The 25,553-nt window shown below is 45.8% G+C and overlaps 1 protein-coding gene across 2 annotated transcripts; it reads left to right on the forward strand.

Annotated features, from left to right (window-relative positions):
• The first annotated feature begins 282 nt into the window (after positions 1-282).
• Positions 283-24,883, forward strand: FAM216B (family with sequence similarity 216 member B). Of its 2 annotated transcripts, none has more exons than XM_069232895.1 (4): positions 283-1,165; positions 9,363-9,445; positions 10,510-10,630; positions 24,534-24,883. In XM_069232895.1, the coding sequence occupies exons 2-4, from the start codon at positions 9,365-9,367 to the stop codon at positions 24,647-24,649; spliced, it is 318 nt and encodes a 105-aa protein (XP_069088996.1). In that variant the 5' UTR covers positions 283-1,165; positions 9,363-9,364; the 3' UTR covers positions 24,650-24,883. The 2 variants fall into 2 exon arrangements, with proteins under 2 accessions (XP_069088996.1, XP_069088995.1); XM_069232894.1 differs by having other exon boundaries at positions 301-1,201.
• Positions 24,884-25,553: the final 670 nt, after the last annotated feature.

Consider the following 25,553-nt stretch of genomic DNA (forward strand, 5'->3'; position numbering starts at 1 on the left):
CTGTGGCACTCCCTCGCTGCTCTCTTCTCCCTCCAGGCCTCTCCCCCCAGGCCTCTCCTCCCCCCCTCGCTGTTCCCTTCTCCATCCAGGCCTCTCCTCCCTCCCTCCCTCTCTCCAGACATCTCTCCCTCCCTCACTGCTCCCCTCTCCCTCCATGCCTCTCCTCCCCTCTCCCTCCATGCCTCTCCTCCAACCCTCACTGCTTCCCTCTCCCCCCAGGCCTCTCCTCCCTCCCTCGCTGTTCTCTTCTCCATCCAGGCCTCTCCTCCCTCCTCCCTCTCTCCAGACATCTCTCCCTCCCTCACTGCTCCCCTCTCCCTCCATGCCTCTCCTCCATCCCTCACTGCTTCTCTCCTCCCTCCATGCCTCTCCTCCCTCCCTCGCTGCTTCCCTCTCCCTCCAGGCGTCCCCTCTCCCTAAGGCCTCCCCTCCCCCTCTCCCTCCAGGCCTCTGCCCCTCCCTCGCTGCTCCCCTCTAGGTCTCTCCTCCTCCTCTCCCTCCAGGCCTCCCCTCCCTCCCTCGCTGCTTCCCTCTTCCCCCAGGCCTCTCCTCCCTCCCTCGCTGTTCTCTTCTACATCCAGGCCTCTCCTCCCTCCCTCCCTCTCACCAGACCTCTATCCCTCCCTCACTGCTCCCCTCTCCCTCCAGGCCTCTCCTCCCCTCTCCCTTAGGCCTCTCCTCCCCCTCTCCCTCCAGGCCTCTGCCCCTCCCTCGCTGCTCCCCTCGAGGTCTCTCCTCCCCCTCCAGGCCTCTCCTCCCCCTCTCCCTCCAGGCCTCTCGTCCCTCCCTCGCTGTTCTCTTCTCCATCCAGGCCTCTCCTCCCTCCCTCCCTCTCTCCAGACCTCTCTCTCTCCCTCACTGCTTCCCTCTCCCTCCAGGCCTCTCCTCCCTCCATGCCTCCCCTCCCTCCCTCGCTGCTTCCCTCTCCCTCCAGGCCTCCCCTCTCCCTTAGGCCTCTCCTCCCCATCTCCCTCCAGGCCTCTGCCCCTCCCTCGCTGCTCCCCTCTAGGTCTCTCCTCCCCCTCTCCCTCCAGGCCTCCCCTCCCTCCCTCGCTGCTTCCCTCTTCCCCCAGGCCTCTCCTCCCTCCCTCGCTGCTAGGTGATCCAGGTGTAAACATTAGAGCCCAGAGGGAGGACAGGGCGTGCTGAGGCCGGGGCCCAGAGAGTGAGTGAAGGGAGAGCAGGGGAGCCCCTCACGCAGGTGAGTCTGAGGGGCTGGTGCGTGCCTGGGGTATCGCAGGGGACATAAAAGGCAGATCTGTAGCTACCAAGCGACCTCGGGCACTTCAGACTTTTTAGTCAACAGCACTTTCCACGCTGAAGTTTTTGAACCCACAAGTACAGCGGTAAAAGTGAAACTACAAGTTCCAGAATGCAACACGCAGACAGATTACAACAGGTCAGAACTAGTTGAAGGTCCCCTCCACTCCACTCCACTGTGTAGAACTGGCCCGTTTGGACATATCTATCAGATGTGTCTGCAGACGTGAACAGGTTTCAGTGAGAATATTTTTGGTCACATTTGGGGGGTAGCACAAGTATATTCACGCCACGCCCACCGCACATTTATGAGAGCAGTTGATTTAGCAACACGAGAGCGCTTTGAAAATGTTTCCTGTTCTTCCCAGAGTGAGATGAGCAGAGACCTTTGCACATTTACTTGTAGGTGCATTATCACTATTAAACTATTCCAGGGATAAATTACCCTATTTTGTATTTGCTGCCTATCCCATGACCCTCTCTGACCTCATGTCTTTTTTTGTCTGCTGTACGGATGAGCCCTGTCAGTCTCTGCCGTCTCCAGGACACTGGTTCTTCCCAGCTGTGCAACAGAGCTATCCCTCGACTGCACAGATGTAACAGGGTTAGGCTTCAGACAGCAGAGCTATCCTCGACTGCACAGCTGTAACAGGGTTAGGCTTCAGACAGCAGAGCCATCTCAATTGCACAGATGTAAAAGGATTATGCTTCAGACAGCAGAGCTATCCTCGACTGCACAGGTGTAACAGGGTTAGTCAACCTTCACACAGTAGCGCTACCCCTCGACTTCACAGATGTAACAGGGTTAGGCATCAGACAACAGAGCTACCCCTCGAATGCAGAGATGTAAAAGGGTTAGCCTTCATACAGCAGAGCTATCCCCCGAGTGTACAATGTAAAAGACGTAGGCTTCAGAGAGCAGAGCTATCCTTCAAATGTACAATGTATAAGACGTAGACTTCAGACAGGAGAGCTATCCCTCGACTGCACTACTGTAAGATGCGTAGGCTTCAGACAGCAGAGCCATCTCTCGATTGCACAGATGTAACAAAGTTTGGCTTCAGACAGCAGAGCTGTCCCTCGATTGCGCAGATGCAATCTTCAAACAGGATAGCTATCCCTCGACTGCACAGCTGTAACAGGGTTAGCCTTCGGACAGCAGAGCTGTCCCCCGAATGTACAATGTAAAGGACGTAGGCTTCAGACAGCAGAGCTATCCCTCGACTGTACAATGTAAAAGACGTAGGCTTCAGACAGCAGAGCTATCCCTTGAATGTACAATAAAAGACAGTCTTCAGATAGCAGAGCCATCCCTCGATTGCACAGCTGTAACAGGTTTGGGCATCAGACAGCAGAGCTATCCCTCGATTGCCCAGCAGTAACAGGGTTGGGCTTCAGATAGCAGAGCTACACCTTGGAAGTACAATGTAGCAGGTTTAGGCTTCAGACAGCAGAGCTACCCCTCGAATGTACATTGTAACGGCTTATGCTTAAGACAGCAGAGCTATCCCTCGAATGTACAATGTAGCGGGACTAGGCTTCAGACAGCAGAGCTACCCCTGGAATGTACAATGTAACATGCTAAGGTTTCAGACAGCAGAGCTACCCCTCGAATGTACATTGTAACAGGCTTACGCTTAAGACAGCAGAGCTATCCCTCGAATGTACAATGTAGCGGGTCTAGGCTTCAGACAGCAGAGCTACCCCTCAAATGTACAATGTAACATGCTAAGGTTTCAGACAGCATAGCTACCCCTCGAATGTACATTGTAACAGGCTTATGTTTAAGACAGCAGAGCTATCCATCAAATGTACAATGTAGCAGGCCTATGATTCAGACAGCAGAGCTACCCCTCGAATGTACAATGTAACAGGCTTAGGTTTCAGACAGCAGAGCTATCCCCCGAATGTACAATGTAACAGGCCTATGATTCAGACAGCAGAGCTACCCCTCGAATGTACAATGTAACAGGCTTAGGTTTCAGACAGCAGAGCTATCTCCCGAATGTACAATGTAGCAGGCTTTGGCTTCAGAAAGCAGAGCTATCCCTCGAATGTACAATGTAACAGGCCTATGCTTAACACAGCAGAGAGCTATCCCTCGAATGTACACAGTAACAGGCTTATGGTTAAGACAGCAGAGCTATCCATCGAATGTACACAGTAACAGGCTTATGCTTAAGACAGCAGAGCTAACCCTCGAATGTACAATGTAACATTCTAAGGTTTCAGACAACAGAGCTACCCCTCGAATGTACATTGTAACAGGCTTATGTTTAAGACAGCAGAGCTATCCATCGAATGTACAAGGTAGCAGGCCTATGATTCAGACAGCAGAGCTACCCCTCGAATGTACAATGTAACAGGCCTATGCTTAAGACAGCAGAGCTATCCATCGAATGTACAATGTAGCAGGCTTTGGCTTCAGAAAGCAGAGCTATCCCTCGAATGTACAATGTAACAGGCCTATGCTTAAGACAGCAGAGAGCTATCCCTCGAATGTACACAGTAACAGGCTTATGGTTAAGACAGCAGAGCTATCCCTTGAATGTACACAGTAACAGGCTTATGCTTAAGACAGCAGAGCTACCCCTCGAATGTACAATGTAACATGCTAAGGTTTCAGACAGCAGAGCTACCCCTCGAATGTACATTGTAACAGGCTTATGTTTAAGACAGCAGAGCTATCCATCGAATGTACAATGTAGCAGGCCTATGATTCAGACAGCAGAGCTACCCCTCGAATGTACAATGTAAAAGGCTTAGGTTTCAGACAGCAGAGCTATCCCCCGAATGTACAATGTAACAGGCCTATGCTTAAAACAGCAGAGCTATCCATCGAATGTACAATGTAGCAGGCTTAGGCTTCAGACAGCAGAGCTATCCCTCGAATGTACAATGTAACAGGCCTATGCTTAAGACAGCAGAGAGCTATCCCTCGAATGTACACAGTAACAGGCTTATGCTTAAGACAGCAGAGCTACCCCTCGAATGTACAACGTAAGAGGCTTACGCTTCAGACAGCAGTTATCCCTCGGTTACAGAGATGGGACAGGCTTATGCTGCAGACATGAGAGCTGCCCCTCAAATGTACAATGTAACAAGTTTAGGTTTCGGACAGCAGAGCTATCCCTCGATTGCACAGATACAACAGGCTCAAGCTGCAGACTGAAGAGCCGTTCGGTACTTCGGTACCTTGGACTTTTTTTAAGATTAAAAAAGCGAAACATGAGTCAATAAGTCAAAGATGCCCAAAGGCTACATTGTTTTCAAATTATATCTCCCAGGTCTTCTGGGGAATCAGAAGTATCTTAAACTGGTTGTTTTATTTGTACAGTATCCCTCGTGGCCCCTCACAAAATCACTGATTGCCTTTGTCGTGGGTGCATTTTCTCCAAACGTTTTAGTTTGGGCATGGAAGTGTTAAGACTTCCAAAAGGAAGCATTCTTGCTGTATGTTTTCCCCTTTAACTGGAGCTCTGGCAGGAGCTCTGCACATGGGTTTGCTTTACATTTACCGCGCGAGAGTGTTTTATTGTGAAATGTCCCAGCAAGCACCTGTGAGCTGCTCTCCTGCTCTGAGCCCTATTTCTTTCAGGTGAAGTGTCCTGCCGGGCCAATGTTGCCTTAAGAAAGGCTTAGTATCGGTCAAACGCCGCCATCTAGAGGCGTGCTAAGATATCACACCAATACCAGACGGGCTTTTCTGAGCATCTTGGGAGCCCAACAGATTGTCCACAGCAGCACAAACCCTGTACCTCACCAGCTGAGGAGAAAAAACAATATCTAGGGATTTGAAGGGTGCAAGAGGGAAAAAAGATTTCACCCAAGAGGAATATGGAGCATGGTGAAAAATTTAATTTAAAACATTATTAAGTAGAATTGCTACATTGTATAGTGTTTACTACTCTGTGTGGGGGCTGAAGCTCTTGCCTGCACGGGTGGCATGCTACACCATGTAGGATGTGTGGTTGGAAGTGTGCTGTCTTTGTTTTGATCCTGTGTAGGAAGTGCTTCCATGGGGAGTGTGATGGCCACGATTTGTGAGTATTGTGTGACGGGATGCAACACTTATCAGTGTCACGAGTAAAGAGGTGTGAGAGACAGACTCACAGTTTATGGTTTTCAGTACGCTGGCAGCTTTGAACCGCTCTGCAGGTCCCTTTATGGTACTTCTTATGATCATAGTACGCTTAGCTGTTTACCGTGCTGGGATGTCCTTTCTTCTAAACATTTATGTCACCCCTAAGTAACCTTATTGTTCACAAGACCGCATGGGCAAAATTGTTTAATTACATCAGTGTAGCTGGAGTATTTTCTGGTAATTTTTGGTAATTTTTTGTTATTCTTGTAGAGCAAAATGACAGAAAATTATGCAATTAAGCTTGCTCATATAATTTTGAGTAATCTGGGGCAAAAATACCTACGCAAGACCACAGCCGGCTTCTGCTGTTTATGTCCTATTGCATTTAGCACAAATTCCTGATGCATAATGCATCCTCAAGTTCATTTTTTAGGGCTACATTCCTCGCATAATTCAGTGTAATCTCATGTATTTTTGCTGCAATTTTGCATAATTACTCTACAGCAAGTTATGCAACTAACACCCAATTCCAGAGCAGGACCGAGGCCTTGCATGCGGGGAGGTGTTGTTGTTCCCCTTACTGGATGGCCAGTGAGCTATGCCCAGGGCCTTGATCAACTTAAAAAGGGCTTACCCTGTGACAGACAAATGTTAGCACCTTGGCAGACCCTTTGTTTGTTCCCTTAGTCCGGCAGTCTCCAATCCCCGAGGGAGAGGGGCTGCCCCTACAGCTAGCTTAGAGAGGCCACAAAGGTAAAGTTGCTTATTTCCCTGACAACACTTCCTGGTTGGGCACACCGGCTCCGCACAAGGGAAGAAGAATCTCACCATCTTGGATTTAGGCAGAGAGGGGCACTGTGGGATTATTTGCTGAGGGGCACACATGAAGTGCTTTAAAATTGGGTAGGGTTATCGCCAGAAACTTTCACCATAATAGTTAAGGAGGGATAAGGACTCACAAGCTGGTGCCAGCTATAAATGTGGTATCTCCAATACCCTCCTCAAACCACTTGCTGGAACTGTGGAATATCAGAAGAGGACTGAACCTGCTTTCTGATGCCTAAAAAGAGCTTAGAAGACAGGTTTTGATACAGAGGTCTTGCAACCCTGACCTGTATCGAAGTGTAATCCTCCTAAAATCATGAGAAACGTGGGATTTTTTGGCTTCAAAGACCTGTGGAGAACCGGAATAAACCTGCCATCCAAAGTTGACAAAGGAGTGTTATTTTTAGGCTGAAGATTCAGGTTTCCCCTGTTCAGAGCTTTTCTGAAAATCCTGTTCAGTGAGACCTCAGGGAGAAGTATCCGACCTCGTGGAGCCCTATTTGGTTACAACCTGCAGCCTTGCCTCACTGTAGGAATTCAAGCTTTAGAAATATGAATAAGTATGAACGTAGAAATCATCACCAGATGAAGGCTCCAAAAGTATCCAGCTGATGTAGGACCTTCTCTGGACATAAAATTCAAGTTTCTCTAGCTCGGAGCTTATCACTAAAAATCAACAGCTTCTCTGAGACCTCGCCTGGTGATGTTGTGCCATCTTGGGACACAGCCTGTTGCCTCGCCTTTCTGAGGATTTTCTGAGGATTTTTGACTTTAATTTCAGAGACTAAGTCCATGTTCTGCTTTCCTGCTCTTCTCTCATAACCAAGCTTACAGAACCTCTCTGGAATGCACTTCTGAGTTTAAAGAAGACATTTATTGTTATCAATTCTCCACCACGAGGTTCCTGAGAGACGAAATTAGTAGATTGGAAGCACACGTTCAAAAGTAGTCGCAGCAATGAAAGCAAAATATATCAAAGTACTTCTCAGTTGCAATGTACACAGCAAATAGATGTGATTATATTATAGCATAACTTCAAAGCAAAGCATAAAAGTCAAAATTCATCACCGTAGGGCCTATAGCTCAGCTTCATCTTTCTGGGGTCTGCAAGTTGATGATTCCGGTCAACATCCGAGAAAGAGATTTTCTACCCAAACGGGAGACAGGCAACTGACGTCTCCGTTCCTGTCTGAAGTCAAGCAGATTCAATCTACCCCTGCCGCAGTCCAGAGTCATCCTTAAAAGCAAACTCAGTGTGAGAACCGAAGAAACTTGGAGAGTGGCCAATTCTCCCGAGCTCACTCGTTCTCAGACTGGATTGCAAGGTAAACACAAAATCTACGTGCTCTTATCAGCTAAGGTCTGGTGTGAAGAAAACAGCTTGGTCCACCATGTGGAAAAACACAGCTTGGAAAAACACAGCTCATCTGCAATGTCTCAACTGCAATGTCTAACCCCACGTTAAAGCCAATAGGCAGCTAACCTAAATATCAAATGTAATGTCCAACCCCACGTTAAAGCCAATAGGCAGCTAAACTGAATACAGAATGTAATGTCTAATGCCATGTCAAAGCCAATAGGCAGCTAAACTGAATACAGAATGTAATGTCTAATGCCATGTTAAAGCCAATAGGCAGCTAAACTGAACACAACATGTAATGTGCTACTGGTGAACATTGAGCAACTAATATGCGCAATGCTGAAACACAAAGTCATTGGTCAAACACAATTAATAGCATCACAGTCCACAGGTAAAATTTCCAATGAATTAAACTTGGTTTCTGTATCTGACCCTCTCTCCATCAACGTCAGCTTTAAATCACACATATGCACCAATCAAGCGCAACCAGATTGTCGCAGTTGGCACTTAGCACTTTTTCTTGTCATTTTTAATTTAAACTTTAAAAGTTCATCACTCTGGATCCCTTTATTGAATGTTGGCCGTTTTGGTGCCTTTTTATTAATTGAAATAGTCTTATTTTTCTAACTTGGTAGGGTTGCCTTCCAGTACAAAACCTATGCTAGACTCGCACACACACACCCTTGCACTATGGTGCAAGGCTGTGTGCATGACGCTCAGCAGCAAAATTCTGTGTCGGCGCTGAGGGGAGGGGAGGGGAGTGCTGTATCTCAGTAGATATGCTGTTCTCCTACTCTCTCCCTGTGAAGCAACGCAGCATTTTTGGCTGCTGCACTGCGTTGCGTGACAGCTTTGTGAATCTGCGTCGCACCGTCTCACACTTTTGGGTCCCAATAGCTATGATAAGTTGGGTCTCACTTCTCACCGCTCAGCGCCCACTGTAGGTGTAATACGCCTCTCTGGATGAAAACCGCCACTCGCAAAGGTGTGAGTGGCCCCCTCCCAGTGTGGAGTGAGGAAAGAGGCCTTACTCCCCGTCATACATCTTAAAGGGGCCATCTAGCGAATGGTGTCACACATACATTTAAAAAACAGCTGATGTCATCAAACAAAGCAACATATTAAAATGCCTGTTGGTGATTGTTAGCGATGCAGCCATGAACAAAGAGGGCTGGCTGGGCCCTTTAATACTTTTATTCAGAATACAGAGATTCCAGTGGCAAAGGAGGCTCCACTGTGTCCCCCACCCCCTAATCATGCTTCATTGGTGGGCATGCACAGGACCTATTTAAACATACCCCCCATCCCCAAGAGAATGTGCCTCTCTGAGCTAGTTTAAGATAGGGGTGCATGAATTCATCATATTTCTGCTGGCAAAGTTGGTCAACTTCACAACTTCAAGAAGTTTCAAAATTTACCATAACGACAAAGCTTTGCTTGCTAATGAAAATTACAGAGAAAAAAGTGAGCAACTTTCCTGCAAAAATATGTTGTGATCTTTTACCACTCAATTTATTTTTGAGGGATTTTCAGCCGTTGTTTGTTTTAAAGTTCACCAACATCAGAAAGTTAACCAAAAAAAAACTTCAAGCCAACTTCACAAATTTTGCACACCCTTCCCTTGTGCTTAGGATCTACCCCTTAGTCCCCATGTGGAGATTAGGGTCCAGGCCCATGCTATGCATCTTGTTTGCCTGTGATTCCACAAGAATTTCTATTCTATTCTAGTGCTGTGATGTGGGTTAGTCAGGTTCTAGCGCTTCAGTAAATAAATTATGAAAACTTGGATGGATGTCTCACCTGGAGCACTCTCTCTTTCTTCCTCTCCCACAGGAATGGAAGGGGCCGTACGGAACCTGGAGAAGATAGAAAGAGTCCGACTCCCATCTTCTGCACGAACCATGTCGATTTTCCGGGTGAGTAGAGACATGGGTCATGGTATGGGGGGACACAAAGGGAGAACTGAATGAGTTGTATGTACGGTGACGTTATCTATTGAGGCTCATCATCTCCAGCTTTCCTGGGGCCATATTTACAAGTGGCCCAGCGCTGAGGTGCGTCACTTTTTGGGGTCCACCGGCAGCCATATCTACAAGGCCACGCAAAGCCTCTTTGCTGCGTAGCCTTAGTTTGCGTCAGGGGGGCATTTCCACGGGTCTTGTTTGTGTGTTCCCACACAACTTCCATGGATTTGGATGCATTCTCAGATTTGCAAGGTTTTGTAAACCTGGGATTGCGTCAAAAGCCTACGCCGGTGGCATAAGAGTGATGCAACGGAGGGAAATATGTTTATTTCTCCCCATTTTTTCCTCCTTCTATGTGTGCTGAGTTCTGCAGCACACATAGAAGGAGGAAATCCCCTCCATTGTTTTTATGCAGGAAGGTGATCCTTCCTGCACAAAAACAATCACCCCCACAACGCAGGCACCCTTGCACCATGGTGCCCGCCTGCGTTGGCACATGGCAGCAGTTTGTGCGCCATCGCAGGGGGAGAGGACAGAAATGTGCGGTATCTTCTAAATACAGTGCATTTCTGCCCTTTCCTGATGGCGCTTGCTTCACCGCCCTGCGCCATGGGCCTTATAAATATGGCCCCTGGTCCCCCCTCATCTCAGTGCTTAATTTGTAAAATATGGCATTGCCAGGGCTTTTACAGGGGGCCACTGCAGCTTGAACTACCCATTGCCCCTGTCATCCCAGCCAATGACTGTACCAGCACAACTTCTAACCATCACACTCCTACAAATGTAACAATTCAGACTATTCCAGGTCCCCAGATCTGCAGGAATGGCTGGGGAGGCAGGTGTTAGTAACTATTATATTCATAAAGAACTGTTGTTGTGCTCATCTGTAAATTAGATGAGCAGCGCCATCATGTGGTAAACTGTCATAAGTGCTGGTGTTGACAATTAAGTGCCAGTGACGAGCACCTGAAACCACTGGCTCAAATTAAGCACGGCCTCATCTCCTCATTTTCCAGGGCCTGCGGCCTGGACAGAAGCGCTACTTATACAGCACTATGCAGGTGTATGACGCTCTACCAGGCCGGGAACTGATGTACTACCGATACGCCCAGAACCTGCAACGCCAGAACCTTTTGGGTAAGTGACCCGAGGTAAGGGACCATGAAGAACCTAACGTGTGCTTCTAAGTGCTATATAAAAACCCAAAGAATATTTATGATGTGCAGAATCCAACCTGCTCCATTTTCGAACGGCACCCTTTTCTAGTTCCAGTTTTTGATTACCCCCAAAGAACAGAGAAGTAGGCCTACCTAGGGGCAGTCAACAACGACTCTCTATTGAATATACGAGCAAACATCAGCAGCCATATTCAAACCATAGGTAATCCCACATTTTATTTATTTGGTTTCTTTTTTATTAGGTTTCATGTTTTTTTTCTTAATAGTTCATTGTGTGTAACTGTCAGTACGGAAATGACATTTTAAGTTGAAGTGTTGTATGGACCACTTGTTAAATGTCATTGCACTGTTCTGATCATTGGGAACTGGTGGATCTGAACAAAAATAGATTTATTTGTCCATAAGGGGAATTTTCAAGCCCAAGAAACAAATCATATTAGTAGGTGATGAATCCTATAAACATCTGACACTAAGGCCTTCATGTTCCTATAAACACCTCTCCAGGTTTGTGGGGTCCAAATTTGAGAATCCTGAACAATCTGTCCCTCTGATATTTTGCGGCTTAATTCAGATTTTCTGAAGGATATTTGCACATATCCTTTATTTGGCAAAATCTTCAAAGGGATTCTGGTACTTGTAGTTTTCAATGTTCTGAGTCGAATGCTGTTAAACTGTGAGGGGCTGGGGAGACGGGGTGCAACACAGTCACTCTGAAACCCACAAGTAATTTTCTATTCACTTTTGGAAATGCTGCTCAGTATAAATAGGAAATAATTTTTCAGAAGTTCATAATACAATATAACATATTATATACTATAGTATCAATCGATCACGGTCTTGTATAGCGCACTACTCACCCATAGGGTCTCAAGGCACTGAGGGGTGACCTCAGAGATCAGTCGAAAAGCCACGATTATATATAATATACTATAATGTAATATATATACACAAGTGACTTGACTCCACGCCAACACGCTTTGTCTGCTACAGTCCAGTTAAGCTACTGACACCGGACTACCCCCGACATCCCTCTGTCATCCTACCTTCTATCTCAGCTTTTTATTTTTACCTCTTTGTCTTTCCCCATTCTTATCCCCCTCTCTAATTTACCCCTTTCTTTCTTCTCTATTAGGGCTTGCAAACAATAATGCTCAGATATAATCAGCCCATTATAGCTTTGCTCATGTATGTTGTATGTTTCTTGCTCTACACCTGGAAAATGTCCTGCATGTTATAAGCAACATATCCACTGCAAATGACTATCACCCCTTCCTGTATTTCAGTACCCTCAAAACTAGTAAAATATTTTGAAATGGAGACATTCAGGAAAGTCTTCAACCCTTCTGAGTGTGATGTTGGCAATATGTTGTCTTTTGGGCAATTTGAGTTTGATAATCAGTCTTGAAAGAACATGCACATCCAGAGGACTGAGACATCCCCATGAGAAATAATGGTTGCAGGTTCTGACTGCAAGCCCCGCAGCAAGGTGGCCTCATCCTTTACCGGGCTACACTGCCAGCCCCCCAAGCATTATGGTGTTTGTAACGTATAATGTTCTCAGTCGTGTACTCTTGAAGGGGGGGAATAGGGGGCCACAGTGCCTCACAAAAGATACAGAGATGGTTGGAGAGTCCTGGTTGATGGCCTAAACCACAAGAAGGGTAGTCGGCTTAAGTAAGTGCCACACTATCACTGCCAAATCCAAAATAGTCATTTTCATTAATTGTTCTGGCTGAATACTTCTCAGCTAGGTCTTCGTTATACGATTCATGTGAAAACCAAGGCAGTAGTACTGCACCTTACGAGCACTGTCATTACCAGGTTTGGTATTACCACACCACTACGAGATTCAGGGCTTCAAACGTCCAGATTACTTGCTGGCAATCTTCATTACTCCAAGTCCTCGTCTTCCTCGCACCTTAATGCCCTCACACCCTTATCTCCTTCTTGGGATACCTGGAAGTGGGACTTGTTTCCTTCATCTTTTACAAGGCGACTTTCTAGGTAGGAGGGAAATCTGAAGGGGAGAGGCAAAATTTTAGTTATCGAAAAGAAAGGCACTCTCTCTCTCTCTGTAAGGATAGGGCTTGCAGCAGTGGAGGGCTTTATTTCTTGAAAAATGTTAAAATATTCCATATATTATTTTCTTTTGCAGTTTTGGGCAGATACACCCTCCAATATCTCTGATGTAGCATTGCCAATAAGCATAGACTTTACCTGGGATAAGCACCACAGGTATATTATCCTTATTATGAGTTAAGGAATATTTATCAGGAAATCCTTTAGGAAGTTTTTTCCCAATTTAATGTTGTCTGTATCACTACAGTAATATCTAGGTAACATGAATCCTGGACAGAGATTGTGTTACTGCAGCAAACTCACTTTGTACTAGTGTTTTTGCAAGTACTGTAGCTGCAGAGTTCCCTTTAGCATACATTACTTCCATGTTAAGGGTCATTGTATTCTGTGGATGGAACAATGGCAGCTTATTCCCTAAAACTCTTTAACTTTGAACCAATTTACTCACCAAAGGAGTAAGTCTACATCATAAATTTGAACACATAAAGTGGAATCCAGCACTATAAATGCAAAAACTAATGGATCATCATTCAGAAGGGCTAATAATTAGGGTTGTGCTAAATTAATGTAATTCGCTTTTGTGCAATTACGCAAAATGTTACTAAAATCATAGGTAATTATCTGACAAGTGAATTCATCATTTTGTGCTATGTTTAGCTCATTATGTATCCTTGCATCAGTTTTTGATGTGGGAATGCATTTTGCTGTAGAAGTGCCAAAGCGTCATTTTGAAATGAGTGTTTATGTGCAGGAAGGGACACCTTCCTGCACATAAACAATCATGTCTGGCGTTTTGCTCTTTCTATGCGTGCTGCTCTTATTTTTCATCTGCTGGTTCCAGTACAGGGAGGGGTGGGGCTGGGCCACAGGAGGTGGGGACGGGGGGAGGAGGGGAGAGTGCACTTAAGTGTGCATATTTGTTTGGCCGACAGTCTGAGGCCAGCCAAACACGCATGCGCACTTAGGTTTTTCCAGCCCGGCTGTGTTTAACTGCCGGACTGGAGGACCTGCACAGACCCCAGGGCTGTCTGAGTGGCAGTCACTTCCGCTCAGACCAACCCTAACACTGCTTTCACGCTAGCTTTTGCATGGAAGCAGTGCCAGGATTGGTGGGGAGCCTGTGCTGGTGTCCCCGTGAATGCTGGAGACGGAAGGAGTCGGCAGTACGATGAAAAAGGTACTTTTTAAATTTTGTATTTCTTTATTTTTTGTTTACCCCCCTTTCCTTGCCGTCCCCACTGCCCCCTTGACATTTGTGGCGGCCCCCGCTGTTAAGTATACATCTTAGCACTTGAAACTCTCCATCTTGGAGCACACCTTGTATTGTAGCACAAGCAGCAGAATACGTCTGTTTGGTGACAGCTGAAGGCTGCAAGAGCCATCCATATAAAACACACAATTATACTCATTTATGGCAAGTATAAGAGAATAATCACTTCTTGATCCAGGACCTAAGCTGCATACACCAAACAAATAATGACTAACATTCCTAGTTTAGGTAGATGACACACAAGTAAGTTAACAAACTAAACATGCTCTTCACTGGATAGGCTCACACCTTCCCCATGCCTGCAGGCAGTTGTAATACAAGAAAAAAGAACTGGAAGGTGAATGTGAAATGAGTTGTTGCTTCTTCTGGCAGGCATAGTTGCACCCAGAGCCGGGTCTAGCAGCCTGTGTTCCAGACCCCGTCCCATAAGGAGAGCCCACACGCGTGTGCTGCCCAGAGTCAGTCTGTGTTTAATGATTATGTTGTTCTTCTGGATCAGCACTTGTCACTTGCAGTTATGCTTAGGCGTGTACTAGTTTTGTCTTTGCATGTGCAGGTTCTTTCTGGGCTTTAGAGGTTGCTTGTGTGCATTGGAGGCTATGTCTAGGCATATTGTGGTTGTGGCTAAGCCAATAACGGTTGTATTTAGCAAATGATGGTTGTGCCCGGGCAGTTAAGGTTGTGGCTGGTGTTTTGAAGATATATTTAGGAATCTGATTACTTTAGCTGACCTAGGAAAGCTTTTCTCTGGTCACTGATGGTTGTACTTTTGTATTTCTGTGGTTGCACTCCTGGCATTGCATGACCGCAGCCTGCTCAGTATTTGGTCGGTAACTAAAATGCTCTTTTACATACTTTACTATCCTTTTGTCATTACCACTTATTATTCGGTTTTTTTTCAACTTCAGTGAAGTCACTTCCGGTAATTCCAAAATGTTCAGTTACCCTATTTCCTGTGATGTCACTTGGGGGGGAGGGGCTGAAGTAAAACATCATTTGAAGTCACTTCCTATGATGTCATCTGAGGGTCAAAGGGCACACGGTGCCACTTCCTGTACCCCTAGCATGTTGGGGAATCAATGTCCATGAATACATGCTGCTCCGAAAGACAAAATAGAATCACTCACATACTGTAGTTTGGGGGTTCGTGCTCTGAGTTCTATACATAGGGTTCACATAGGGTTCGTATAGGGACAAAGTGCAGGTGCCGAGTATACTATAAGTGCTTGTTTTTTTTTTTTTTCATTAGCACAGAGGCCATTGCTGCTAGATTGAATCAGCAGGCCCCACCTGCGCTCACCTTTGTCACAGTTTGCTCTCTGCCCACTTGTGAAACTGCACGTCTTGCCAGTGCTACGGCGCATGCGCTGTGAATGTAGTTGATTCGGACATGACACAGACCGAATTCACCTTTCTAAACGGAGTTGCACGGTTCTGATGGTTACTTAGCAGCAGGGCCGGCTTTAGCACTGCTGGCGCCCTGTGCGACAGTCTTCTTTGGCACCCCCCACCCTATTACCACCTCCAGGGATTCCCTCACTACCACCAGGCAAATGTGCCCCTCATCCCTCCATAGCCCCCCTTCACATACATTCATTTGTTTTAAAGCGCTTGTAAAGGCTGGCTTTGCTAATCCACTCAGCTAGCCACATGAAATACGTTGTTATTTGCAGCAATCACATTAACCCTCCGTGCTACTTTATGGCGAGTGAAAGCTGCCGTTAGACAAGACTCCCATCTTCCTAGCAGAAACATTAATCACAAGAATTATCTTGACACTGTAATTGCTTCCTGAAGGCTGGACGCACAAGAAGCTTTTCAAGAGGCACTTTTAAATCGCAAGTTTCTAAGTTATTGCTAAACCCAGCGCCCCCCTGAGGTCAGCAACCCCAAATCCAGGTCAGCACCCGGTGCGGCTGCACCACTTGCACTGCCCTAAAGCCGGTCCTGCTTAGCAGTGCTAGTGATGCAACCCCGTGGGTCACTGAAACGGATTTCCGTGGCCTCAAGTCATCCAGGCATTCCCCTCATCTGGCCTAGATGAAGCCAGGGTCACAGCTCCAACCTCTAAATGACGTCCAGGAGTGAAGTCATAGTGGTTGTTAAGTCTTGGCTCTAGACAGCATGCATGCGCTGTCTCGAACTGAGTCTTGCTGTATCTGCTTTGAGGGCTTCAGCTTGCCCATAGGCTTGCCATTTGCTGGCTTCCTTGTCGCTCCGTTAGTCCTTCCCCCCATTTGTCCACAGCATGCATGCGTCATGCCTCTTGAAAGGTTTAGTGGTCCCGACAGCAGTGACCAACTACTTCTAAACCTACACAGCAGCAATTTTAAGGCAGTGTTTCGGGAATCCATTTTTCCATTGTGAGCGCTTTTCAGGAAAGCAACTGCTTTTAATCTCTCCTGCTGCCTGCATTATTGCTTTTTACAAAAAATCACTTAAGACGGCTGTCTATGCTGCCAGCTGCTTTTTTATCAACAGTGATAAGGTACAGTTGGTCTGGTACACAGACAATTTATTAACATATGGATTAAGGGAAATTCGCACACCTTTAAGGACTCAAAAATACATAAAAGAAATGTTTTTGACAAGTATTAACACAAATTCCTTTTGGGGTGATAAACAAATGGTTGCTTTTCTTTAAATTCGAAATACATTTAATTCCCTTTAATGTGAGATTTTTTGTGAAATGTAAATAGTTTTAATGAGTGCAGTGTTTTCCGCACAAAAGAAATAAGATACATCCCTAGTTTCTGAAACAAGAGCCCTTAAGTTGAATAGGCTGTTGTACATTCATCTGAAGAAGGAAGGCCTCTTTTCTCCATAAGGGAGGATGTGGCATAATGGCCTGAGCTGCTGACTTTGTAGCGGTGGGAACCAGGTTCGAGTCTCAGCGTTGCCTCAACATCATGTGATTCTGGGCGTGATCTCTTAATTAAACTAAAACTTAGGCCCAGATTTATACCTTTTGATGCAATACTGTGCAAATGCAGTTTTGCATCAAAAAGTAAATCGCCGGCTTGCACCATTCCAGGATGCCAGCTGGGCGTCGAATCTATGGAATGGTGCAATCCGGCACAAAGGGTGGGCTAACGTCATGGAAAATGATGTTAGCCGGGTGGGGGTGGCGGTCTGGGAGAGTGGTGTTTTGCACCAAAAAATGAAGTTAGGCTGGTTAGAGTAAAAAAAAAATATGACTCTAACCAGCTTAGAGTTATTTCTTGACGCAAAACCATCCATATCACATGACTCCTGTCTTATAAAAGACTGGAGTCATGCCCATCACCCCAATGGCCAGCACATGGGACAAGGATCACCTAGGCATGACCATTGCACCCAGTGCATGTAGGGGGGCCATTTCAGGCCCCCCAATGGCATTTAATAAAAAAAAATACTTACCTATACTTACCTAGGATGGGGTCCCCCATCCTGTGGTGTCCCTCTGGTGTGGGTGGGGGTGTTCCTGGGGCTTAGGGAGGGCACCTGTGGGCTTTTTCCATGGTGTTTGACCATGGAAATTGGTCCACGGGTCCCTTAACACCCGCCCAGACCCAGGCGTTAAATAATGGTGATAAGCAGGATTAGCGCCAATATTTAGGCCCGCCTCACTCTCATGCACCATTTTTGCATGGGAGGATAAGTAAGGCGCTGGGGCCTTAGATTCATTTTTTTGGATGGGAACGCCCACCCTGTGTCTCATTGTCACAAGGTGGGTTCACGCATCCAAAAAATGACTTTAACTCCAATATTTTGATGTTCGGCTAGTCTAGTGTCAAAATATAAATATGTAGTTAAGTTTGCGCTGAATTAGCTTATAAAACAATGACGCTAATTCAGTGCAAACAGGGTATAAATCTGGGTATGAATTTTCTATTTCTTAATTGCAGTGCGTACAGCTGCGCTCTGTTCTTCGTTTTACGCATGCTGGTCCATGCCTCCCCTCGCAGGCAGCAGCCAGGGAAAACGTGATTAACTTGTCACCCACTATAACCACCAGGCCAATCTCATGATTCCGCTTGGCAAGTGCTGTTGCTTCCAAGTTGTGTTTTGCTTGCCATTCTTGTGACCTAGGCGCACCCACGTGCACCGTCTACACATTGCTGCGCGTTAGTTGATCAAGTGAGCATGCACTTCCACTGGAAAATCTCACATTGTTCTAAAATCATGCTGTCACACAGAATGTTTATCTGTTTGTTTAGCTAGATATGATTCAAATCCGTTTCAATTTGCCCTGCACTTTATCCATCAGTAGAGGTTCTAAAGGTCAGATCGGAAACATTTTAATTTTAATTTAGAGGTTTTGCATCTAATCTGAGCACATTTCCCTCAATTTTGTTTTCAATTGTCCTATTCTGAAGACAATTGATCAATATTTTCGACTCTGGTTCTAAATGAACTTGACCTGGATTGGCTACCCACCACAGAGGTCCTGTCTGTAACCTGTGGGCCACTGCCCATAGGCGGATTCATCCACCATTCATCATTGCAAGTAACGCAGATGAGTAAGTTAAAACCAAGGTGTTTTAAATGGCAAACAGACATTGGCAAAGCCAAAAAGTCTCGGCAATCTGAGAGCTATAGGCATTGGCAATGTTGCTGTATGTATGAATATTAATGAAAACAGCCCCAGAGCTGTAAACAAATGCATTTACATTGCCAACGCCTGTTGTTCTCAGATTGCTGAGACCGGTTGGCTTTGCCAATGTTTGTTTTTATTAGGGAAATGATGGGCGCTGTAGAGACATTGGATGAAGAACATATGTCTCGGTGTGGAGGTTGTCAGTTTTCGCTTAGGAATGATTTGTGGTTAGTGAAGTGTCTGATCTGCAGATGTGCTCGGGCACTACCTCTGTGTGGAGCCCATGTGACAGGGATAAGTGTTTTTAAAAGTGCTGAAGCATTACAGGACAAGGAGCCCATGGCTGTGGCCTTGCAGCCGGATCCTTTCAATGGTCTGCAGCTGCCAGAGGAATGTTTAGGTTTACAATTTTGGGATTACTCAATCCAGGAGAGAAGGTGCAGAGGTTTGTCCATTTTCTGTGGCTTATTGTTACTGTGAGATATTCCTTATAACTGCAGTGTCCTTGACAACAGGTCTCATGGAGCAGATATTTGGAAGAGGGATTATGAATGATCAGCCAATCGACAAATTTACATCAGTCGAATGGCAAGGCAAAGGGTGAATTGACCATCCTGGACAGTGAAGTTGACTGTAAGTGAGGGGGAGAGATCGAATAAACGTGGTGAGATTAAAGATTGTCAATTACTTTGACCCGCGTTTACATAAAGAACCGCGGCCCGGTTGTACTACTTACTGATTCTGGACGTAATTTGCGAGTAGTATTTTTGTGACCAGTGAAGAATTTTAAACGCCATCCTATATACTAATAGGTTGGTTCTTAAAACCCCAAATCAGAGTGGTTCACAATCCGACCTAACTCATGAATATTAATGAGGTGGGTCACAAATTGCAACTGGCTACAACTGAAGGAGAGCAAACGGATTGGAGCCTGTTGGGATTCGCAGTCCCTAGGGGTCTGTCATTACCTTTCAATAAAGGAAACTCTAAAAAAAAAATATGCAGCCTGTTTTACATAAAGGAAGCAGGGCTACGTTTATAAAAGAAAAGTTTACTTTTTTTTTAGCTTGAGAGTCCTGTGGAGCACTGCCCACTCTCAAACAAACTCACTCTTGCGAATGAGTTGCTAGCCCAGCTTGTGGGTCAGTAACTTTTCAATGCTTTACAACCACTATTCTGTTCCTAAACCACTGATACATATGAATAGGAATCGCTATTTGGAAGGGGTGTCTAAAACACACCCCTTGCAAATAGTCATTTAGTATCCATTTCTAAACATATTTTAGGAGTTGGTTGAAATGTACTGACTTCTAAAATGGGTTTAGTACAGTCCTAAAAGCAGTTCCTCAGTTGCAAACTCTGAATTGGAGCGTTTGTGGCCCGAAAACTGCCTTACACATCTGACCCTGTGATAAAGCATGTTAGGGCATGCTGAGTACCTCCATTTTAGAATGCACATTTTAACTTAGCATTTCTTTTTGATGGTGTCTTTTAACTCATCTTTTTGCTCATGTGATAATGTACTGAGAAATCACTGTATGTGCTGCATGTTTCTTGTAAGCATTGCTGCTATCCATTCTGTACACTCCATCCAAGGCTAGGCACACAAGACACCATGCTCTAGTATCGTGATTGTCTGTGGAGACAGCTCCTCACTTGCAGACATATTGCATCGGCTCTCCACCTCTGACACAGTGTAACACGGATGGTGCTACAATTATTAAAAAATGCCTCTCTGCCACATTTGGAAGAGAAGCACTTCTGCTGGGATTTCCCTGGAACGCAGTGCATTGCGACCGAAATGCACCCCTGCTGACTCTGACCTTTACCCTCCAAAGGACTGGAGTCTGTACTACACTGTCTTCCCAGTACCTCTTACCAGGTATGCGGGATGGGTTAGGCTATCCCAATTGATCTAGCAAAAGGTACTCCCAACTATGCGCTTGATAGTGTAGATAATACCAGACAGGAGTGTACCAACATAATAACATTATCATGGTTGAACTGTTTATCTTTTTCATTATTTTTGTAACGCTGGTTACCATACTTTGTCTCCTTTACCTAATAATCACAGCTCATGTGTTTTATGCAAGATACAATTGTTACAACAAATGCTTAAAACAACATTTCTGCATCGTTCTTGTGTCTCATCCTGGGTACGCAGAGTGACAACGAAAGGAATGAAGAGTCATGTTCGAGGTTGCAGACAACTTCTGGTACCCTGGTGTGCTTATGGGTTCAGATAGGGTACTGTGATCTAGCTAAGAATGTCTCAATATTTCCAGATGGTGTATGCGGACTGAGTCCCTAGACACTGACATTTATGTTGACCAGATATAGTCCTACTTAATTTAGAAAAACTGCATAACTGCCCTATGCTCCTACAATCAGGTTATGCAGTATACAGCTGCTGCAAGGTGTGCTTTGGTGGTGTGCTTTGCCAACTCCGATACTGGCTGCCTGTCACTTTGTAACACAGGTTTTGAAGTGTTTACGCTGCACACCAGTTGGATTTTGGTGCTGGGGTACATCTAAAAACGTATTTAATGCAGTGACCTGCATGCTTCCCAATAGGGGGAGAGCAAAAGCTGAGCATATGGCCAAACCAGTTATCTCACATAGCAAACAGCCAGGAGTACCTCTGATGTTTATTATTCCAGTTCTCAATGAAGCAAAGTGTCTGATGTTGCAGCAGATGGGATAATGGAGGTCTAAACATACATATGTGTATACAAGTCAAGCTCTCATTTACAGGAATGGCAGTCAAGAGCTCCTCGGATATTCAGTATTCCAGCTTCCAATGACTTAGTCTGTGGTGTTGCAGCAATGGATATATAACCATCCTTCTCCAACGAGCAGCTCATGACCTACTGGTAACTCGTCAGCTACCTAAAAGTAGCTCCCCTGAGTGCAGCCTAGTCTTCTAAATTTGAAGCTTTTGCATGGTTGAATCAATATGTATGTTGGACCTGGCCCTTTTTGCAGGGTCTTCCCCAATTTTTTTGTCTCCTTCCTCCTATTTTTTCTGACCAGTTTTTGTTGGCTTTAGGACTCTGGTCGCTTTACCGCTGCTAACCAGTGCTAAAGTGCTTATGCTTTCTGTGTAAATTGTATTGTTGATTGGTTTACCCATGATTGGCATATTTGATTTACTAGTAAGTCCCTAGTAAAGTGCATTAGAGGTGCCCAGGGCCTGTAAATCAAATGCTACTAGTGGGCTGCAGCACTGGTTTTGCCACCCACGAGTAGCCCTATAACCATGGCTCAGACCTTCCCCTGCAGTGTCTGTGTGTGCAGTTTTAAACTGCTAGTTTGACTTGGCAAGTGTATCCACTTGCCAGGCCTAAACCTTCCCTTTTTATACATGTAAGGCACCCCTAAGGTAGGCCCTAGGTAGCCCCATGGGCAGGGTGCAGTGTATGTTAAGGGTGGGGCATGTACTGATGGGTTTTACATGTCCTAACAGTGAAAAACTGCCAAATTCGTTTTTCACTGGGCAAGGCCTATCCCTCTCATACATTAACATTGGGGCTGCCTTTAAATATCCTTAAAGTGCAACTGCCCTCTGAGAGCAGATAGAAATATGGAGTTTAGGGTCCCTGGACTCACAATTTAAAAATACATCTTTTAGTGAAGTAGGCATTTTCTTGCCTAAACCATTCTGTGACTCTGCCAGTTTGTGGATTCCCCATCTTGGTCAGTTTGGCAGTTGGGCTGTTGTGAATTCCCTCTAGACAGTGACACAAAGGGAGCAGGGGTGTAGCCTGCATATCCTGATGAGCCATCTGAGCTAGAGTGGGGGAGGGGGAGTGGTCACTCACACCTGAAAGGGCGTGCCTGCCCTCACACAATGCAGTCTCCAACCCCCTGGTGTGTGTCTGTGGCCTAGCCTGGGCAAGGAAGGATCTTGCAAACACTTGAGACTTTGCTGTGACATTTTCCATCTTCAAAGACAGAAAGGGGTATAAGTATTGGACCCAAAACCCCAGACTTTTAGAATCTTTCTGGAATCAAGAGGAACCTCTGCCAAGGATAAAAGCTGGAGGAGTACTGTCCATTTGATGTGTTGCTTTGCTGGATTGGCCTGCAGTTGCTGCTTCTGCCTTAAAAGAGAGCAAAGGGTGAACTTTGCTGTGTATCCTGCTTGAGAAAGTTCTCCAAGGGCTTGGAGTAGGGCTTGCCTCCTGTGGGAAGTCTCAGGGATATGAAAGACTTCAGTTTCATCTTCCTGCAGCAACTGTGTGTTTTGTGCTGTTCAAGGAGAAAAACCACTGTGACGTCCTCAACGACGCCGTTGACCTGCACTGTGACCTGCCAACGCTGCATGGAGCCGCACTGCCCTGCGACTCTGGTCTCACCGACGACTTCACCAAGCTGCTGCTCCCACTGTGACCTGTGGGCTTGCACTCCGGCAGCACCTGCTCACACCGCAGCCTGGGCATCCCCGACGCTCCTGCTGACACCGACGCCGCTGCCAGCACCGTGGCCTGCGGACACCGCTCATGAGGAACACGAAGCACCGCCCAGGTCCACCGACGCCAGCACCATCGACTCCAGTATCGTCAACAGAGGTCCCTGTCTGCACCGCAACCCGTAGATGCAGCCCAGAGCTGTCCCGTGCCGCACCGCCGACTTGGGCCTATCGACGACAGCGCTTCCGCAACGATGCAGCCGCTGCCTGTACTATGACCTAGTGACTTCACTTCGCACCGCTCCGCTTCACACTGCAATCCTGGTCTCACTGACGCCGCTGGACGCCACCACCGAGTCGCTACCTGCACCGTGACCTGTGGGCACCGCACATCGCATCGTCCCACTTCTCACTGCAGCCCCGACGCCATCCACACCAGCGCTCCTGACTTCATCAGGCCAAAGTTCGATCCGCAATGTGTGTGACTTCAAGGGCCCAACGACTCCTGCTCCGACTCCGTAACCGACACTGCGACACCAGTGACAAAGCTCTCCGGAGCTCACTGCGAGGATCACGATGCCCTGCAAATCCAAGATACTGTTTGCGGGTCTTCCTGACACCGTAGCTGGCCTGCGACTCCACAGCTGGCCTGAACTGTTGATTTTGTTGATCACGACACCGTGATAGCCCCAGCTGGAGCTATCGACTTCAAGGAACGGTATTTTGAAGTTAAATCTTGCAAAGTTCATATCTTTATTACTGTATGTCGGATTTTTATTGTTTTGGTCTTGTTTTACACAGATAAATATTAGCTATTGTTCTAAAACTGGTGTGATGTCCTTTTGTAGTGTGTTCACTTATTACTGTGTGTTATGTGCAAATGCTTTACACATTGCTTCTGAGATAAGCCTGACTGCTCATGCCAAGTTACCAAGGGGGTGAGCAGGGGTTATCTGAGCGGGTATCTCCCTTATCCTGACTAGAGTGAGGGTCCCTACTTGGACAGGGTGCAAACCGACTGCCAACTAGAGACCCCATTTCTAACAATTTATATACCAGAATTAAAAGGAGTGTACTCAAGATGCAAATGTGTGTATTTTCAGACCACAGAAGCTGATGTCAGGAGACAAAAGGTTGAATAGCCAAAATATATTTAAAGCGCATATTTGAGTGATAAATCATGTGTCGTTGAAGAGACATTACTAATAATATTACTTTGGTGCTAGCGCCATTGTATCTAAACATGTTATGTATTACCCTAATGTGTTCACTATTGCACCATTAATAATATTAGTAGTGTGGGATGATTTTCAATCAACATAAATAACTCTTGTTAAAGAAAAGGTTGGGAACCCCTTTCAGTCAAGCAGATGAGGTACCAACAGGCTATACATTGATCTATATGTCCAAGACAAGCTCACTTCCAGAAACTCTTCGATGTTCAGCATTCCAGCTCTCTAATTTAGTCGGGTGTGTCTTGTTCCTCACTGATCCATATATCCATTTCTCGCTCATTGGTCCAGGTCACATCACGTATGAGGATGCGGCTCGCTACATATCTGTCTTGATGCGACCAGAGAAGGACCCCGTCACCACCAAGGACACAAGAGAAAAGAGGAAAAACACAAGTGGAAGATGACAAGTGGCAGGAAGAAGTTCTGGGTCTTTGTCATTTCAGGGGTATTTCTAACCACCTTCCTAATGGTGGGTCGCAACAGCATCTTTAAGGGGAACAACCCATGCAGCAGCCTATTGCCCGCTTTCCTCTCAAAAAGAGAGTTTGGAAACTTCAGATGCCTTTTGGTTCCAACTTTTCTAAACTATGCAAAAAGAGCTGTGCTGAAAATGTCTTACATAAAATGTAATTACTGCATTCTGTGAAGCCTTTTTTTTCAGATGAGGTATCAATAGAAGCAGAAACCACAGGTGAAGCTGAGTAACTGTGAAAGCAGAGCTGGAGTGCTGTTTGATTGCTGTGGACTATAGGGGTGGTATGATTTTGCCTAGGGTGAAACTATTTTTTGCACAAGGTAAATTAAATTGTGATCATTGGAAACATAAATGTGAAGTCACTTCTTTCGAACCTTCTATATCTTCATTTTCACAGCTGGATGCCTTTAGTAAAGCACCATAGTATTGTGGTTGATGCAGTCCTTACTTTTATCATTTATTTTTTCCAATCTTCATTACAGCAATAAAATGTTGTTCGCTCTTCTAGAAGATAATCCATTTTTACATAATCGGTACAACATGCAATGCTTTCAGCAATCTTCCTCTTTCCTTTTGAAGTTTATCACCTGAAGTGCTTTGTCACAATGAAGGCTTGTCTAAAGGGTAGACCCAAAAACTTGACTTGGACTTTCAGTCTGAAGGTGATGGTACAGAGACAACCATTGTGTCTCAATACTAGTGATAGTTAATTGGTCGTGGTTGTATCCGTGCTGCCTGCTGACGCTTGATCTCCTTGTATAATCTCTCTCTGGCACCTTTACTCTTCTGGGAGCTTATCAAACAAAGAGACGTCTGCTCTGAAGCAATCAAGC

The sequence above is a fragment of the Pleurodeles waltl genome, chromosome 4_2 (assembly GCF_031143425.1).
Source record: "Pleurodeles waltl isolate 20211129_DDA chromosome 4_2, aPleWal1.hap1.20221129, whole genome shotgun sequence".
NCBI classification, from domain to species: domain Eukaryota; kingdom Metazoa; phylum Chordata; class Amphibia; order Caudata; family Salamandridae; genus Pleurodeles; species Pleurodeles waltl.

What these genes read in the sequence shown, in the direction of transcription:
- FAM216B (XM_069232895.1), top strand. Translation starts at nt 9,365, where the DNA reads ATGGAAGGGGCCGTACGGAACCTGGAGAAGATAGAAAGAGTCCGACTC. An exon ending in GAACCATGTCGATTTTCCGG is followed by an intron (nt 9,446 to 10,509) that starts GTGAGTAGAGAC and finishes CTCATTTTCCAG; the next exon opens with GGCCTGCGGCCTGGACAGAA. An exon ending in GCAACGCCAGAACCTTTTGG is followed by an intron (nt 10,631 to 24,533) that starts GTAAGTGACCCG and finishes TCATTGGTCCAG; the next exon opens with GTCACATCACGTATGAGGAT.